This window comes from Haliotis cracherodii, unplaced genomic scaffold (assembly GCF_022045235.1).
Source record: "Haliotis cracherodii isolate W230 unplaced genomic scaffold, xgHalCrac1.p SCAF_14, whole genome shotgun sequence".
NCBI lineage: Eukaryota > Metazoa > Mollusca > Gastropoda > Lepetellida > Haliotidae > Haliotis > Haliotis cracherodii.
This window is the reverse complement of record NW_027266269.1, coordinates 31683980-31701758: the sequence shown is the minus strand read 5'-3', so window position 1 is coordinate 31701758 and position 17779 is coordinate 31683980. Positions and strand designations below refer to the sequence as shown.

The window sequence follows — 17779 nt, the reverse complement described above, 5'->3', positions numbered from 1 at the left end:
CATTCAAAATAAGTGAAAGAGTTATATCTAATAAAAATTTTTAGAAAATAACAATTGTTCATTTTTTAATTTTTTGGTAACTTTTTCTGAAACCCACGAACAGGTAATTTCATATTGAAACAACCGACAATGAAAGTGAAATATAACTTAATAAAATATGTTTGAAGACATTTTATTCATGACAACATGGTGTTTACAAACCTTTTTCTGATCGATATCCATTACCAACTCCGTCAACCACCACCGTTGGAATTTGGCAGGAGGGGATTTGAAAGTGCATCAGAACACACTTCCTTTGGAAAGTCCACCAAAACAATGTCCCAACTGAAGTGACAGCTTATTAAACTTGATGAAATTCATTTCAGAACACGCACAGTTATGAAAATTATACACGACCTACTATTTCTGGACCACAAATGTCTCAGTTCTGTCACTATTTAGCTTTGGATCCGTGAAATCTTGAAATTGACAGGTCACACCATGCAGATTCCTCGTTTCAAAATATCCGGCTCGTCTGCAGCCTAAACAGTGGCTGTTCAGTCATACTCAGTTCCATTAGTAAGCATATGGATGTACCAGCAGGCTCGATCAATCACAGTAAATCTACAGGTAAATGTTGAACCACATCATAGATCGGGGTTGTCATCTTGCTTCTTTTAACTAGATCAAGTTAATGTAAACACATGATTGTCAGCCATTGATGGCTGTGAGGTGTGAGTAACCGTGATTTAGGTCAAGTTCTGCCACATCCAAGTTCGGGGTAGAGAGGCATTTACTTTGATGTTATTCTTGTTTACTGGGGGTAATTGCTATCTAACTAATAACTCTTAGACATGTTAAATGTATATAGGAATGTTTATTCATAAAGTTTGCTGTAGAAATATATTAGTTAAGCATTTTAAAACCTTTTTCTATTACCCGTCACCCCTACAATAGAAATGATGGCATGTTCGATTTCCAAGAAATGACCTCTCTCACAAATTTCCTAGAAACGACTGCCAAGTCCACAGTGTTCAACAGTGTGCAACAGTTTGATAGAAATTAAAACATCTTTCTTTGGATTAAGTTAGGAGTGTTATTTGTCAACTTCGTTTGAAAAACTATGTGTTTTGAACACTTATTATGAACTACTCACGACTTTGGTGTTTTTTAATCTTTAACTTTAGTAATATTTGTTACATATACAACTACCTGTGACCACTTTTCGGAATGTTCTAAGATCGCGGACCTGTGCACCTGTGTTATTGCGCGTTGCAAGAGAGCGCCGTTTTCAAAGCGTAGTTGCAGTCATGGTAGAATGGAGATAAACTTACTGTGTTTTGAAATTTGATGTAGTCCCACTGTAGAATAGAAACCTCTTTATTATAATTTGTAACCTCGCGCTAAAGCGCTCGGTTCAAAATTATAAAAAAGAGGTATCTATTCTACAGTGGGACTACATCAAATTTCAAAACACAGTAGGTTTATCTCCTAATTCACCGTTTCTTCCCTTGGGTGTGGCATAATCCTATACAGTTATAAAGTGTGCAAGACCTGTATCACTTTATATCGACATTCCTTGATTTAACCGACATACTGTTCAAAGAAGCGCTTTCCTGACCCAATCACTATAATAACAGCAGAGCTAAAGAAATGTACACTTGAAAATTGGATTTGACCAAAAAATAAAACGTTATCAAGACGTTACTAGGCAGAAAACAGTCGCCGAAAGACTTCCAGGTCAGGGTCCAAAACACAGCTATGATACCCGTATAAGCTACATCACTATTAAATAAGTATGTCCTGTTTGTTTCATTTTTAGCCCCCCGATTATGTTTCTAGGTTTGTCAGCACCACACCCGTGCTCGTGGGTTTCACCAAAGTGGTAAACGTCTGAGACCTGCATCACTTCGGGCTTTCCTCCCACATTAAGCTGACACGCCGCGATATAACTGGAATACTGTTACAAAGCGGCGTTAAACCCAACACACTCCCTCATTTTTAGATACCATGGGTGTATACTTTCTTTTGCCCGGCAATGTATTCACACGTCAAACAAAATCTATGTTGACCTGTAACCTAGCGCAGTAGAACTCTGCTGTTCGTTTATACAATGTCAATCGTTTCTGGGCGTAAGAAAGTGAATGAATTGACTCAGCGCTCACGTGAGAGGCAGCATCTAGAAACTGAATGGGTTCATGGGAGCAGCACCTATCGTGCAAGGTTCATGTGCTTATACAAAGACAGGTGCGTGTACGTTCCACGTAGACACACAACAACCCCGTCATAGTCCAAGACAAATCGCTTCCTAGATTAAGCGATCCTGTCATCATGGTCCGCGTGACGCCAGTTAAAATAACATTACATCTACTTTACATCTTAAATAGTACCCTAAGCATGGCACGACAGTTTTATTACGTTTCATTCTGTTTGTCTCAAAGGTTATCCAACCGTTATTAAAACCATTCCTTACAACACCTACATTCAGCTCTGTATGAGAAACAATACAATATTAACAAAAATAGTTATATTTCATGGGTTTTATTTACGCTAATGGGGAAAAAGATACCTCGTGTGACATATATATATTTTTATTGTTTAAAGTGTCAGTGTGGCATTGAAATCGTGATGACACTTTATACGCTCATGCAAAGGGTGGAAAGTAACGTAAGTTAAAATCACAACACATCCTGCTGACTCCATCTTTTGCATCGCAGCAGCCAAGGGCAGAGATCATCTGACAATGGGGCCGAGAATGATCTGGATCGCTTTCATGGGTAAGTCCGCACTCACGAAAATATTTAATAAGGCCGTAAAATTGCGCTTTGCTCAATGTCAATAGGATGACAAGTACATAAGCGACTTCAGTGATCTGTCGAAGGACAGCAATGGTAGCAGCGACTGAGTGAGTGAGGTTTTACTTATTCGAGCCTGAGACACGCAATGACGAAAGTGGAACACCAAACTTGTGCTTCACATATCGTGCCCATGTTAGGAGTCGAACCCGGAATGACAAATTAAAGCAATAACTACTAGGCTAACAAAAGAACTGACGGGTAAAAGAAAATATACACTTATGTTTCATTGGTCCTGAAAATGAAACAAACAAGGAATGTTTATTCGATGATGAATACATTATAGTTGTGTTTTGGAATTTAATTGTGCAGTGAGTGAGTGAATTGGGTTTTACGCCGCTTTTAACAGCAGACCAGTTGTATCACGGCGTGTCAGCTTAATGTGGGAGGAAAGCCTGCTCTGTGATGCAGGTCTCAGACGTTTACCACTTCGGTGAAACCCACGAGCACGGGTACGGTGCTGACAAATCAAGAAACATTATCGAGGCGAACCGGGATTCGAACCCACAATCATAGGTTTCTTCCGTGTCCAAGAGACGCAACTCTGAATAGCGAATCGCGGCGCCTTAGACGACTGAGCCGCACGTGCCCCCTTAATTGTGCAGTGTTTTGGCGACTGTTTCAGGCCAGTAACAATTTAATGACGTTTGTAATTGTTAAATCTAAGTTTCAAATGTATGCTTTCTTTCACCAGGTAGTTTCTCCTTATAACTATTGTAGATGCTGAATAGTTATAATTATGTCTGGGTCCGATGAGTCCAGAATATGACTTTGAGAACATGATGTCACAGACATATGACGTCATTCTGAAGCTCGTCCCCCGACATTGTTCAAGGGTGTAACCAACTAAAAGTTGCATGTCGGCAGATGTAGATGGTAGTATTCTTGACAAACAAGACTCGGTGAACTAGAGATCTGGATCTACACTTAGCAATACCTTATTGAGATATCAAAAATAATTTGTAAACTATTAATTAATTCCATTCCCAATGAGAAGGCAATAGGTTTTATAGCTTGTATTTGTAAATGTTATAGCTTGTATTTGTAAATGTTATAGCTTGTATTTGTAAATGTTATAGCTTGTATTTGTATCACGTAAATGTTTTAGTCTCTTACTTACCCCAAACAATATTTTGACGGGTTCACATTTATGTCTATTCCATTAAAACATATATTTAATATCTGGACAAACTGGAAGTCAGTGAATATGCATCTTGGATGGTTTTTGTCGTTATTTCGAAATAACCTTTTAACGGAACATAATGGTTGTTGTTATTTTGTGAATGCGTCTTGTCAGAAGACAATCTCATTATAATCAGATCTTAGTTTTCGCTATCGCTAAACAAAGATCTGAGGACATCCCATTACGGATCACGTCAGAACGACCTTTCGCGAATTTTGACCGACCAATTAAATGACTGACAAGAAATCGACATTAGCCAATCAGAGGGCAGCTTTCTCGAGCTTTACGACACTAGCTTCAAACTGGCGACTACGCTTCGAAACATATTTTGATGTATTCTCGATTAAAAAAATTAAAACTGATAAGAAGAACATTCTGGAATGGCTTATATATGGCCTAGATTGTATGGATATAATCATAAAACCCGTAACTGTCGTTCGGAATACCCCGTGTTAAATATTTCGTGGTTGCATGATTAGAAAATGCATTCCGACAGTCACTTTCATGATCTGGTAAGCGACGCTCTGTGGGTTGGATGAAAGATCGCTCTGACGTGACCCTTAATGGGATGTCCTCAGATCTTTGTTTAGCGGTAGCGAAAACTAAGATCTGATTTTAATGAGATTGGTCAGAAGATGTTTCCATTGATAGTACAGTCAAGTACGGTTATAACGAACTCAAAGGGACTACTAATTTTAGTTTGTTTTAACCGTAGTTCGTTATAAGCATATAAACAGCATAACTACAGCAAAGAGTCGGGACCAAAAAAGTAGTTCGTTATATCCGTCAGTTCGTTACAAGCGTGTTCGTTATAACAGTAGTTTACTGTATGTTCTCTTTGTGCAGTTGCCGTGACCGTCGCTCACATTGATGGATGTAAGTATAGCTACACATTGTTTGTCTTGTACCAATGGGTATTTGGTTTTAGGGGGCCTGGAAATAATTCGAAAACGTATTTGGCACAGCTTTTTCCAAAAATAAGCAATGTCTTTTGAAACAAAATGTTTGCTCTTCCGTTCAGGGATCTATGATCCACCCCCATCAAAACTACATCGGCAAACACCAAAAAGTGGGTCCCCAGTGCCTTCACGAAAATATTTCAGCATATGACGGAGGTAAAATAAATAATCGAGTCTTGACCAGACAATCCAGTGATTGACACAACTAGCATAAATCTACACATCAGGGATACGATGACATGCACCAACCAAGTCAGCGAGTCTGACTAATCGATCCCGTTAGTCACCTCATACTAAAAGCATTGGTTACTGAAAAAACAATTCTAACCCTGGTTTTCACGTCGGTCATGAAAAGTGTCAAGAATGACAAATACGAAAACGGAATGTGCAAAGTATATTCACAAATATAAAATATATAATACAGTTTAGACCAGCTTTCTATCAGTAATATGCATATAGCAATATGCCAGAAATATCACGGCAGGGGAAACCAGAAATGGGCTTCACATATTGTACCCATTTCGTGAATCGAACCCGGGTCTTCGGCGTGAGGAGCGAACCCTTTAACCACAAGGCTACCCGACCGCCCCTGAATAGATCTATCTGAGAAACAATCCATTTTTTAAATAAAAAATTGAATTTGATCCTCCATTTATTAGGAAGAGGTTTATTGACCATCTATTACTGATAATCTTTTATCCACAATATATAATTCTGTACCTTCTTCAATATCCAGTGTTGATTGACAACGGTATACGCATCTGTACCGAAGTGTTGTTGTTATAGTATATTAAAGAGATGTTATCCATACATCTTTCGTCAACGTTGTCATCCGGCAACTTGTAAGAAATGCCTAGCAAACAATGTATTTAGAAAGACATTCGCATATATCTCCGTCTCCTGTAACAAGACTTAGTGTTGACATGTTTTCTGAATTTTCAATTTCAGTACACGTCGTAAAACGAAGTCTCGTGGTAAGTCTGATTACAAGTGTCTATTTGCATGTTTCAACAGTGGGCAAATATCCGCCCTGACCGTAATAGTCAGGTGACCGTAATAGTCAGGTGGTTCTATCATACTTGGTAATATTGATGAGGTTTTACAGGGTCATTGATATCAAACTTCGGAACCTTCAGATGTAAGGTCACGCCAGAAACCTGTGATTGTGGGTTCGAATCCCAGTTCGCCCCGATTATGTTTCTAGGTTTGTCAGCACCATACCCGTGCTGGTGGGTTTCACCGAAGTGATAAACGTCTGAGACCTGCATCGCTTCAGGCTTTCCTCCCACATTAAGCTGACACGCCGCGATATAACTGGAATACTGTTAAAAGCGGCGTTAAACCCAACTCACTCACTCACTAACGTTATCTCAGCTGCATGTGTTTATGGTGAGAGGCCTGTATGCGACTAAGGTCAAAACTCGAAATATCCATGTGTCCTTTCGTACTAACAGAAATCAGAAGACCTGAAATAAATATGTTCTACCAAACCATTTATATCAAATAAGAGACAAAACCCTTTCCATATCCAATCGGCATCTCTGCATAAAGCAGAGTGGATTGTACAATTCCGACTATATCATGAGCATATGTTTATAAATCACTATCAAATAGTAATTATACCAGGTGTTGGTGAAAAGGCGACCGTATCCTGCCCCACCATGGCACCCGTCACAAACACATGCAAATGCAAGTCAACTGTTCACCTGAAATAACATGGGAGCATATGGTACAAGTCAAAATAGGGAATTGCATCGGACATCATTTTTGTCATTGATGCGTCAGATTTGGAAATGTTCTTCACATGTCTCCCATAAAACCTTTTGAAAACTTAACTGAGGCCTTGAATGTTGTAACCTTGATCAAACAACTTCTTAGCAAGAAACTCAAATTCGATGAGAAATAATTTCTTTGTCATGGATGTAAAATGTTTAAACCCCTTATTTTTTATTAAGGAAGGTGGAACTAATGAGGTCAGTTCTGATAAGGCCTCGGCGGCGTCCGCAGCAGCAACAGAAAGTGCAGGGAAAGATGCAGCAACTACAGGGACCAGCGAGTCCTCCTCCTCCTCCTCCACCAAAACACTCGGGGCATCTCTTGTGTCCACTATTTCCAACATGGCTCTGTCGCCGAGCACAATCGCGTCCATCTTATCATCGACCCCTGGAACCAAGGTCTCCACAGGTAACTCCTCTTCTTCTACAGCTGCTGTAGATGCTAGTGCCTCGGCTACAGTTGCAGTTGCCTCACTCACAGTTATTTCGGCATCAGCTGGAAATGCCAGTGCTTCTTCACCAACAAACACCACTGGTGCCAACTCTTCATCTACAACCGGTACAAATGCTGGCCCGTCATCTAGTGCAAACGCCAGTTCTTCCTCCACCAGTGCGACCATCGGTATCATGCAGTCTTTGTCTGTCACCGATCCCAAAGCATCCTCGAATTCTTCTGTAACCACAATTGCAGCTTCGACGACATCACCAGCTTCATCAAATGCCAGTGCGGCATCAGGTATACCATCTTCAGATAAAACCAGAGTGGCTGCAAATGGTTAAGGCACAGATAATAGTACTACAGTACTAGTAATATAATTAACTGATTCCTTATTTCCTCTCTGGCTACTCCAAATGCACATTCTTCAGGGTCAGAAACTGATGCCGGTTCTTCTTCCCGTGAAAATCCCCTATAATTTCATCTTCAGCAAACCTTTATTCTCGTAAGAGACGACTAAAGGGATCGGGTGGTCAGGCTTGATGCATGTCATCGTATCCGAATTTCGTAGATCAATGCTCATGATGTCAATTATTGGAAGGGCGGTCGGGTAGCCTAGTGGTTAAAGTGTTCGCTTGTCACGCCGACGAAGCCTACTCCTGGTGTTCCCCTCCGTGATATTGCTGGAATATTGCTAAAACGGCGTAAAACTATACGCACTCACTAAATCAATCATTGGGTTATGTTCGGGCGACTTTATAGTTGGCGGCGTTAAACAAACGAAAAACGAAACAAAACATAGTCCAGAGAGCTGAAGGTCAACGGTTCCATACAATTATAGTGGATAGAGCGTCCGCCCAGGGTGGTTCTATCCCCTTGCCGCGTCATAACAAAAGACGTTAAAATGTAGTACTTGTTGTCACCCTGTCTGGCGCTCGGCAGGAGGGCGATAAAACAAAGGCTGACCGGTTTGTATTCAGTCTACTGTGTCTGAGTAGGTTATCCATGTTTATCCTGCGGCCTGATATCTCAATGAATCCGGCATTTGTCCGGACTAGTACAAGTAGCCAGACACACGTGCATGCACGTCGCAAGATAAGTGCAATAATCTTGAACGCGACGTTAAGTCCCATTTCACCTCTTCTTCCACAACTAGTGCCCTTTTATTAGCTACAGGTAACGTTGGTCTTTGGTAACAGGTCACGTTGGTAACAGTCGGATCTAGTCATAGTTTCCAGGCCTCTGTTGGAGGCAGTTGTGTTTCGCTCCCTACAACTCTAGATTCAACATATGCTACTTCATCCACAGCTGCCTCCAGCGCCGATACCTTATTCGCTGCCGTTGTGAATGCATCACCTGCTCCTGGGACAGTTAACGCTTCCTCATCTGGGCCTGTCACTGGATCTTCAACCACAATAGCCTCCGGCGCTTCCACTACACCCATCACAAGTACCTCAACCACAGCCAGTGCCAGTACAGTTTCATCTTCTGCACCAAGTACTAAAATAAGTGTTAGTTCTCCAAGCACAACAGTGGCGTCTACATCTCTTACCTGGAAGAGCTCTGGCTCCTCCGCAATAGCGGCAACTGCAACAACTGGAACAAGTGCAGGCACCTCATCAACAACAGGAATAGGTTCTAGCACATCACTGACAGGAGCCAGTACCTTCACTTCATCAGCAACAGGAACAAACGCCATCACATCGTCAGCAACAGGAACAAACGCCATCACATCGTCACAAACAGGAACAAACGCCATCACATCATCAGGAACAGGAATAGGTGCTAGCACACCACTGGCAGGATTCAGTGCCATCACTTCGTCAGCAACAGGAACAAACGCGATCACATCGTCAGCAACAGCAACAAGCGCCAGTTCGGCGTCTGCGACAGGAACAAACGCCATAAAATCGTCAGCAACACCAACAAGCGCCAGTTCGGCGTCTGCGACAGGAACAAGCGCCATAAAATCGTCAGCAACACCAACAAGCGCCAGGTCGGCGTCTGCGACAGGAACAAGCGCCAGTACGGCGTCAGCAACACCAACAAACGCCAGCACTGCGTCAGCAACAGGAACAGGCGTCATCACATCGTCAACTACAGGAACAAATGCCAGTACGGCGTCAGCAACAGGAACAAACGCCAGCATGACGTCAGCAACTGGAACAAGCACCAGTACGGCGTCAGCAACAGGAATCAATGCCGGTGTCAAACCTACAGCTGGGGCAAGTGCTAGCTCTGCACAAACACCTCAAGTAGATTCATCCCCATCTGCTGGCGCACAAGTGACCAAAGGTGAACAATCTACCTCTTCATCTACATTACTTGCATCCTCACATATAAAGTACTCACGGAAATGAAAAAAACCCTGTTTTTTCGACCTCAGATCTTAAATGCAGTTAATATACAAAATATGTAAATATTCAAACAACTTAATTAGTACTAATTGGGCCGTGGCACAAATACAGCGTATCAAATGTTTTTATGCCTTTTTACACGTAAAAGTGTGTAGAATTGTGAATAAAACAGACTATTGCGAAACAGGGCATAACCAGGTGTAAGTAGATCAAGGTGACCTATGACACCTTGACGACAGGTGAGAACAGGTGCATAATGCCTATAGTCTGTTTCTGCTATGTCAATTTGGACTTAGTTTTATTTTTGAATGTTGAAAGTGCCGACAAATTACCTCCTGTAAAGTACATTTTGTATTGTTCACTGAGATCAAACTAGCAAATCCAGACTAGTATTTTTCGAGTTGTTTTGTTATTTCGTATTTACAGCTACGTAAAACAGTTTTTTTCATTTCCGTGAGTACTTTAGTACAAATTTTCAAATAATGCTCTCCATCAAGGGGAAGCAGATATATGTGTGGGCTATTTTCTGACTTACATGTTAATCTCCAACACCATTTGTGACGAATGTAGCATTACACGTCACAAGACCTTACTTTGTGTCAATTAGATCTATCTTGACCAATTGTTACGTAACAAACAAGTGACGTCAAACCAAATATTATGACGTGAGGATGCTCTTACAAACAACTTATATAGTTTCACAAGACGGTGATTGGTTGGATGGTGACAAGTCGGCTAGATTCAGTAATAATACCTCCTTCTTGTCGTGTTGCAGTGGATACAAAGGGTGTCGAGACGACGTCTGTGACAGAGGCAACGAACAAACAGCAGGGCACGACACCAGCTGAAACTCAGTACGTTTAAACATAAATATAGTTGAAAACTGACCATGTTTACAAAATATATGTGATTTATGTATGCAGAGGGAAGGTCATTATCCTGAAACAAATGTGACCGCCTCCGTGGTCTAGTGGTAGAGCGTCCGCCCGGAGAACGGAAGGTTCGGGGTTCGATCCCGAACCGCGTCATACCAAAAGACGTTAAAAGATGGTACTTGTTGTTACCCTGTCTGGCGCTCGGCATTAAGGTGCTAAAACAAGAACTGGTCGGCTCGGAGTCAGTATACTGTGTCTGCGTGGGGTATTCATGTTAAACAGCGGCATGGTCTCTCAGTGAGCTAGCACTATAAATCGGAATCAGTCCGGACTAGTACAAGCAGCCACACAAACACACACACGTACATGCACGTCGCTATATAAGTGCAATAATCTTGGACGCGACGTTAAACCCCATTTCACCTCACCTGAAACAAACGTACCTGGGACTTCGTTACCGCTATGAAGACATTTATTTAACCAAATGAAAGGATTTATGAACTAAACAATATTTTTAAAACGTAAAACGTTTACAAAGTTTATATGCACAGAGGTTGTGTCAGAATTGAAGAAGGAAAGACTCACTCTCAATATAACGGCCAACACTGTATATATTTGAAAGACGAAGCATGGTTTACATGTAACGGGTTAGGGTAATACAGGATGACATATGTCTGTGTATTGTTTCATGTTGGATATTGATTATGGGTGCTGGTATGACTACTATAAGAGGTGGTTCGACTTTTACAGGAAAACACAGCTATCGTTGGAGCAAATAAAAGAACTAGTGGAAATTTACAGCCTTCGACCAAGCAACTACGGTCGTTTCTTGGAGGCACTTCAGTGGCAGTCAACGAAGATGGTCAGGACTATGGACACGTGAGTGAGTGAGTGAGTGAGTGAGTGAGTGAGTGGGTGGGTGGGTGGGTGAGTGAGTGAGTGAGTGAGTGAGTGAGTGAGTGGGTGGGTGGGTGAGTGAGTGAGTGGGGTGTTGTTTTGATGAGTGAGTGAGTGAGTGAGTGAGTGAGTGAGTGAGTGAGTGAGAGAGTTGCAGGCACACCGTAGCTTAATTCAGGATAAAAATCGCGTTTGTAACTTATCGTAGACGTTTGCCACATTGATGGAACCCATAAGCTCTGGTGTGGTGTCCATAAACCAAAGATCGTAATTGGGACGAGTGTAGGAATCGACTTTGAAAATGAAGGTATCAAAATATACACATGATCCAGTTATTTGGTTTCAGATGTAGATCAAATCATATGTCCAGATGTATTTGTCCAAAGTACTTTGTGTTGATATTGTTAGGGAGGAGTGGTGACAAGTGAGTGTCAGAAGGCCTCAACGGGACGGTTTTTGTACTTGCATCAACACGTTTCGACTAAATTCAAATTTAACGATTCGGTATGTTTGTAATAAATTGCTAATGGTATGCATATTTGTAAGTTTGATGTTATCTCCCTTATGCCTGGCGGGAAGCACAGTTTATCCTTGTGAAAATAACCACAACTTGAAGGTAACTGCAGACAGACGAAGGACTTGCAGTGAGAGCTTATATCATTAATCATTTTGAATGGGAAACATCAGAAATATTAATCTTTTTCAATGTCCAGACGCCGTCGAGTTATCACGCCCGTGGCTGCCACATACCAGGTGGTCCTCAACGGAGGTGACTGTGTGCCATGGAACAGCTTCCCCTTCGACCGCACCCTCACCTGGCAGGGGGGACGCGCCACGGTAAGAACAGCCCTCTCACCCTCAGGTGGTAGGGAGAGGGCACGGCAAGAAAAACCCTGTCACCGTCACGTGGTATTGGGGACGTGTCACGGTTAGAAAGCCCCCTCAGCCTCACTTGGTAGGAGTGGGGCACGGTAAGAACAGCCTCACCCTTAAGTGGTAGGGACGGGCTGGGGAATGATCACGGTAAGAACAACCCTCTCATCCGCACGTGGTAGGGGTGGGGGATGGTCACGGTAAGATCAACCCTCTCACCCTCACGTGGTAGGGTTGGGTTGGGGGATGATCACGGTAAGAACAACCCTCTCATCCGCACGTGGTAGGGGTGGGGTGGGGGGATAGTCACGATAAGAACAACCCTCTCACCCGCACGTGGTAGGGGTGGGGTGGGGGATGATAACAGTAAGAACAACCCTCTCACCCTCACGTGGTAGGGGCGGGGTAGGGGATGGCCACGGTAAGAACAACCCTCTCACCCTCACGTGGTAAGGGTGGGGGATGGTCACGGTAAGATCAACCCTCTCACCCGCACGTGGTAGGGGTGGGGTGGGGAATGATCACGGGAAGAACAACCCTCTCACCCTCACGTGGTAGGGGTGGGGTGGGGAATGATCACGGGAAGAACAACCCTCTCACCCTCACGTGGTAGGGGCGGGGGATGGGGGTGGTCACGGTTTGAACGACCCTCTCACCCGTACGTGGTAGGGGTTGGGTCGGGAATGGTCACGGTAAGAACAACCCTCTCACCCTCACGTGTAGGGGTGGGGTGGGGGATGATCACGGTAAGAACAATCCTCTCACCCTCACGTGGTAGGGGTGGGGTGGGGGATGATTACGGTAAGAACAACCCTCTCACCCTCACGTGGTAGGGGTGGGGGATGGTCACGGTAAGAACAACCCTCTCACCCTCACGTGGTAGGGGTGGGGTGGGGGATGATCACGGTAAGAACAATCCTCTCACCCTCACGTGGTAGGGGTGGGGGATGGTCACGGTAAGAACAACCCTCTCACCCTCACGTGGTAGGGGTGGGGTGGGGGATGATCACGGTAAGAACAACCCTCTCACCCTCACGTGGTAGGGGTGGGGTGGGGGATGATCACGGTAAGAACAACCCTCTCACCCTCACGTGGTAGGGGTGGGGGATGGTCACGGTAAGAACAACCCTCTCACCCTCACGTGGTAGGGGTGGGGTGGGGGATGATCACGGTAAGAACAACCCTCTCACCCTCACGTGGTAGGGGTGGGGTGGGGGATGATCACGGTAAGTTCAGGGTTCTCATCCTTGCCTGGTAGGGGGTGGCTACGGTCAGGACAAGCCTTACAAGGGAGACACCACGGTAAGAGGGGTGCGTGCGTGCGTGCATGCATGCTTGCGTGAGTGCGTGCGTGCATGCGTGATGTAAGAGCATCTCTGCGGTGACTTAACGCGTATCCAAAGTGTTATATGTGAATAGCAGTTAGTTGTCAAGGAAACGTTATATCCATGACAGAACGATACGCGGAATCAGTAGTAGTCGGACGCACTCGTAAAATCAGGCAATCGCGAATCAATCGATACAGCATCTGCATTGACGGAGTAGTCCATATCCTTACTTCCTTCAAGATTGAAACTCCCTGATTATGTCCATCTGCCTTCTACAGTTACCATACAGGGCAGAAAGATTGATGGAAACATCAGTTAATAGGTACCTACTGATGCAGTGTTGTCAATAAGCTGTCTTTTTAAACTATTACATTAACATGGCTCCATATACCACAAATATTATAAAATTGCGTCATCAAATGACGTCATTCACACTTCATGACGTCTAGCTGTCTTTGGGAACTCCCACGTGTTTGCTTCTTTAGTGAGTGAGTGAGTGAGTTGGGTTAAACGCCGCTTTTAACAGTATTCCAGTTATATCACGGCGTGTCAGCTTAATGTGGGAGGAAAGCCCGAAGTGATGCAGGTCTCAGACGTTTACCACTTCGGTGAAACCCACGAGGACGGGTACGGTGCTGACAAACCTAGAAACACAATCGGGGCGAACCGGGATTCGAACCCACAATCATAGGTTTCTGGCGTGCCCAGGGGACGCAACTCTGCACAGCGAATTGCGGCGCCTTAGACGACTCGGCCACCCGTGCCCCCTGCTTCTTTAGACCATCATGTATTATTTGAAACTGAGGCTGATGAAGATGTAGTAGTATGTCCCCACAGGCTGAAACTTCCTGTGTACATCAGGCCACTTAGTCATGTTTCGTTGCTGTCATCAACACAGATCCATTTCTTCAATCCTGATGGTCGATATGCCGAGCGTTGCCTTGGTAACCCTCTGACAGAAGCCGACAAGGAGTGTCGTTTCCAGATCGTCATCCCCAACGAAATCATCACCGCGATAGACACGCCTGGATTCGTGGTGTTCAACAGACTCATGCATATTCAACACCGTGAGTATTGCCTAGAATCTTTACAATACAACTTTTGAAACATGAAGGCGCTGTAAGATGCCACAATGCTGAATCACGTCGACGTTTTTAGGCTGGCCCAAGGTGAGCGAGTGAGCTGGATTTAACGCTGCTTTGAACATTTATATTATGGCTTATGAGCTTAACGTGTTAGCTCAAAGTAAGTTTCAGACGCATACCGGTCGGTGGGGTAGCCTGGTGGTTAAAGCGTTCTCTTGTGTCGCCGAAGACCCGGGTTCGAATCCCCAGATGTTGAAGCCCATTTCTGATGTCCCCTCTGTGATATTGCCGAATTATTACTAAACACGGCGTAAAACCTGACTCACCCAGACGCTTACCACTTTGTAGAACCATAGAGTTTACAAACCAAAACTAGCATCATAACGAATATGTGCTTCCGTTCCGTGATCATCGGATTCTGGTACGCCAAACTGACGTAATTCTACACAATACAAAAGCGCCAACGGCGAGAAGGTATCATCCATACAATTGTAGTAGTGTGAGGGAGTGCGTGAGTTTGGTTTAACGCCGCTTTTAACAGTATTCCAGTTATATCACGGCGTGTCAGCTTAATAGGAAAGCCCGAAGTGATGCAGGTCTCAGACGTTTACCACTTTGGTGAAACCCACGAGCACGGGTAAGGTGCTGACAAACCTAGAAACATAATCGGGGGGAAACCGGGATTCGAAACCACAATCATAGGTTTCTGGTGTGCGCAAGGACGCAACTCTGCACATCGAATCGCGGCGCCATAGACGACCTGGCCACCCGTGCCCCCCGGTTGTAGTAGAAGTAAAGTGTTACACCGAATGGATTAGAACGAGACCCGTGAAGATCCGGGGTAGAATCGGTCTTCAGCAATCCATGCTTACCGCAAAAGGCCATAATGCTTGCCGTAAGAGGCGACTAATGGGAACGGTTGGTCAGGCTCGCTGACTTGGTTGATGCATGCCATCGTGTTCCAATGACATGACATCGATGCTCTTGATGTCAATCACTTGCTTGTCTGGTCCAGATTCGATTATTTACAGACCGCTTTCGTATAGCTGGAAAATTGCTGAGTGCGGCGTTAAACAACAAACAAACAAACACGATTAAAGCGAATTGCAATGTATTATAGCTAAAATGGATAGAATTATCAGTAAATCGCCCGCATGTTATCAAGAATCAGCGGGCCACTGTAACTTGATAATGCCCTCATATGGCTTGACGCCGGGCTATGATCACGCCTGTTGTTAAGGTGACGTCAGAGGGTAGGGATAGGTGACGTCACGTTAAATAGTGACGTCATCTGGTGTGTTCTATGACGATTCAATATTTGTAAAAGAGGGTCAGTGACATTTGTGTTGATTGCAGTAAATGTTTCAAAACCGATATTGTTGTTTCTCTTTATTTGATACAAAATTCCATCCATTTTAGCAATAATATAGGTAACGCTATTTTTCAGGGCATTATCATTTGCAGAAGCCCTCGGTCTTTTCAACTGCCCTCCTTCGTCGGGCAGTTAATGGAAGACCTCGGGCTTCTGCAAATGATAATGCCCTGAAAAATAGCGTTACCCTTATAATGACCTCTGTTTGACCTCTGTTTCAGTGGGAGATGTTCACACGATTGAGAACATGTTATCAAGAGGCCCCGACTTCATGAAGAGAGAGGCGACCATAAATGAGTTCACGTCCTGCTACAACTAAACCTTTGGTAGTAGAACTACCACCCTGGCCTTGTTGACGCTGCCTGTACAATCAATAAACAGACATAACATTGTCACAGTGAATGTAGACGCATGTTCATTGTTTACAACGTCGCACGACGTACTGTCCAGATAGTCAAGGATGCATCAATTACATATGGCCTCCTTTCCAGGGAGACAATGATATAACAAATATGTACATAACCCCCTTTCCAGAGGGTCACGTTGTAACAATTCTATCTATGAATACTTTTCAGATTCTCATGGTTGTAACAATTGCAACTATGGATACTTTTCAGATTCTCACGGTTGTAATAATTGCAACTATGGATACTTTTCAGATTCGCACGGTTGTAATAATTCTATCTATGAACACCTTTCAGATTTTAACGGTTGTAACACTTATATTTATGACATACTTTCCAGTGATGGTCAAACTTGCTTCATGTCCCATGTATCATGTTGTTTATAAAGAGAAAATTTACACTCTTAGTGTCAATGTGTTGTTTGTGAACAGGGAGGTGAATGAATGGCAGGTGCGCTGAACATATGAATATCAGACGCGTCTTCTCCGTTGTTGAGGGGGCACGGGTGGCCCAGTCGTCTAAGGCGGCGCGATTCGCTGTGCAGAGTTGCGTCCCTTGGGCACGCCAGAAACCTATGATTGTGGGCTCGAATCCCGGTTCGCCCCGATTATGTTTCTAGGTTTGTCAGCACCATACCCGTGCTCGTGGGTTTCACCGAAGTGGTAAACGTCTAAGACCTGCATCACTTCGGGCTTTCCTCACACATTAAGCTGACACGCCGTGATATAACTGGAATACTGTTAAAAGCGGCGTTAAACCCAACTCACTCACTCACTCACTCACTCTCCGTTGTTGAGGGGTGGTGGGGTAGTCTAGTGCTTAAAGTGTTCGCTCGTTATGCCAAAGACCCGGGTTCGATTCCCTACATTGGTACAATGTGTGAAGCCCATTGCTTGTGTCCCCCGCCGTGATAATTCCTAGGATATTGCTTAAGCGGCGAAAAACCATATTCACTCACTCTCAATTGTTGACAATAAGAACATTCGTGAGTTATTCAAATGTAGCCTCAAATACTGTGAAGAGCCTGCCACCAATTGGTGTCAAAACTGTCAATCATAATACAGTGAAAATCATAAGGATGGTCACTGAAAATGACTAATTGATGTATATTTGGCATATCAAATGATAGTCCATATAAGGCCACTGCAGTTATTTATTTAGGAATAATTCTTCAAAATCCACGCGTAAGAACTATCAGCTTTTGGCTTGACAGAACTTGAAGACGTGTTCATTCCTCTTTTATTCTTGTTTCTTCAAAGCTCCATAAAAATCACAACGAAAGATAATTTGCAGGGTCCACCAAATGTATCAACAAATCCCTGTCCATAAGATCGATCCCCGGCCGCGTCATACCAAAAGACGTTAAAAGATGGTACTTGTTGTTACCCTGTCTGGCGCTCG

General features: G+C 43.7%; 1 protein-coding gene across 1 annotated transcript; it reads left to right on the top strand.

The window, feature by feature from the left end:
- Window positions 1-2722: 2722 nt before the first annotated feature.
- Window positions 2723-16293, top strand: LOC139460718 (mucin-21-like). The gene is made up of 10 exons (XM_071242196.1): window positions 2723-2756; window positions 4864-4893; window positions 5925-5950; window positions 6932-7526; window positions 8496-9482; window positions 10320-10398; window positions 11170-11298; window positions 12030-12153; window positions 14416-14584; window positions 16196-16293. Exons 1-10 carry the CDS (start codon window positions 2723-2725, stop codon window positions 16291-16293), a joined length of 2271 nt encoding a protein of 756 aa, XP_071098297.1.
- The last annotated feature ends 1486 nt before the right edge of the window (window positions 16294-17779 follow it).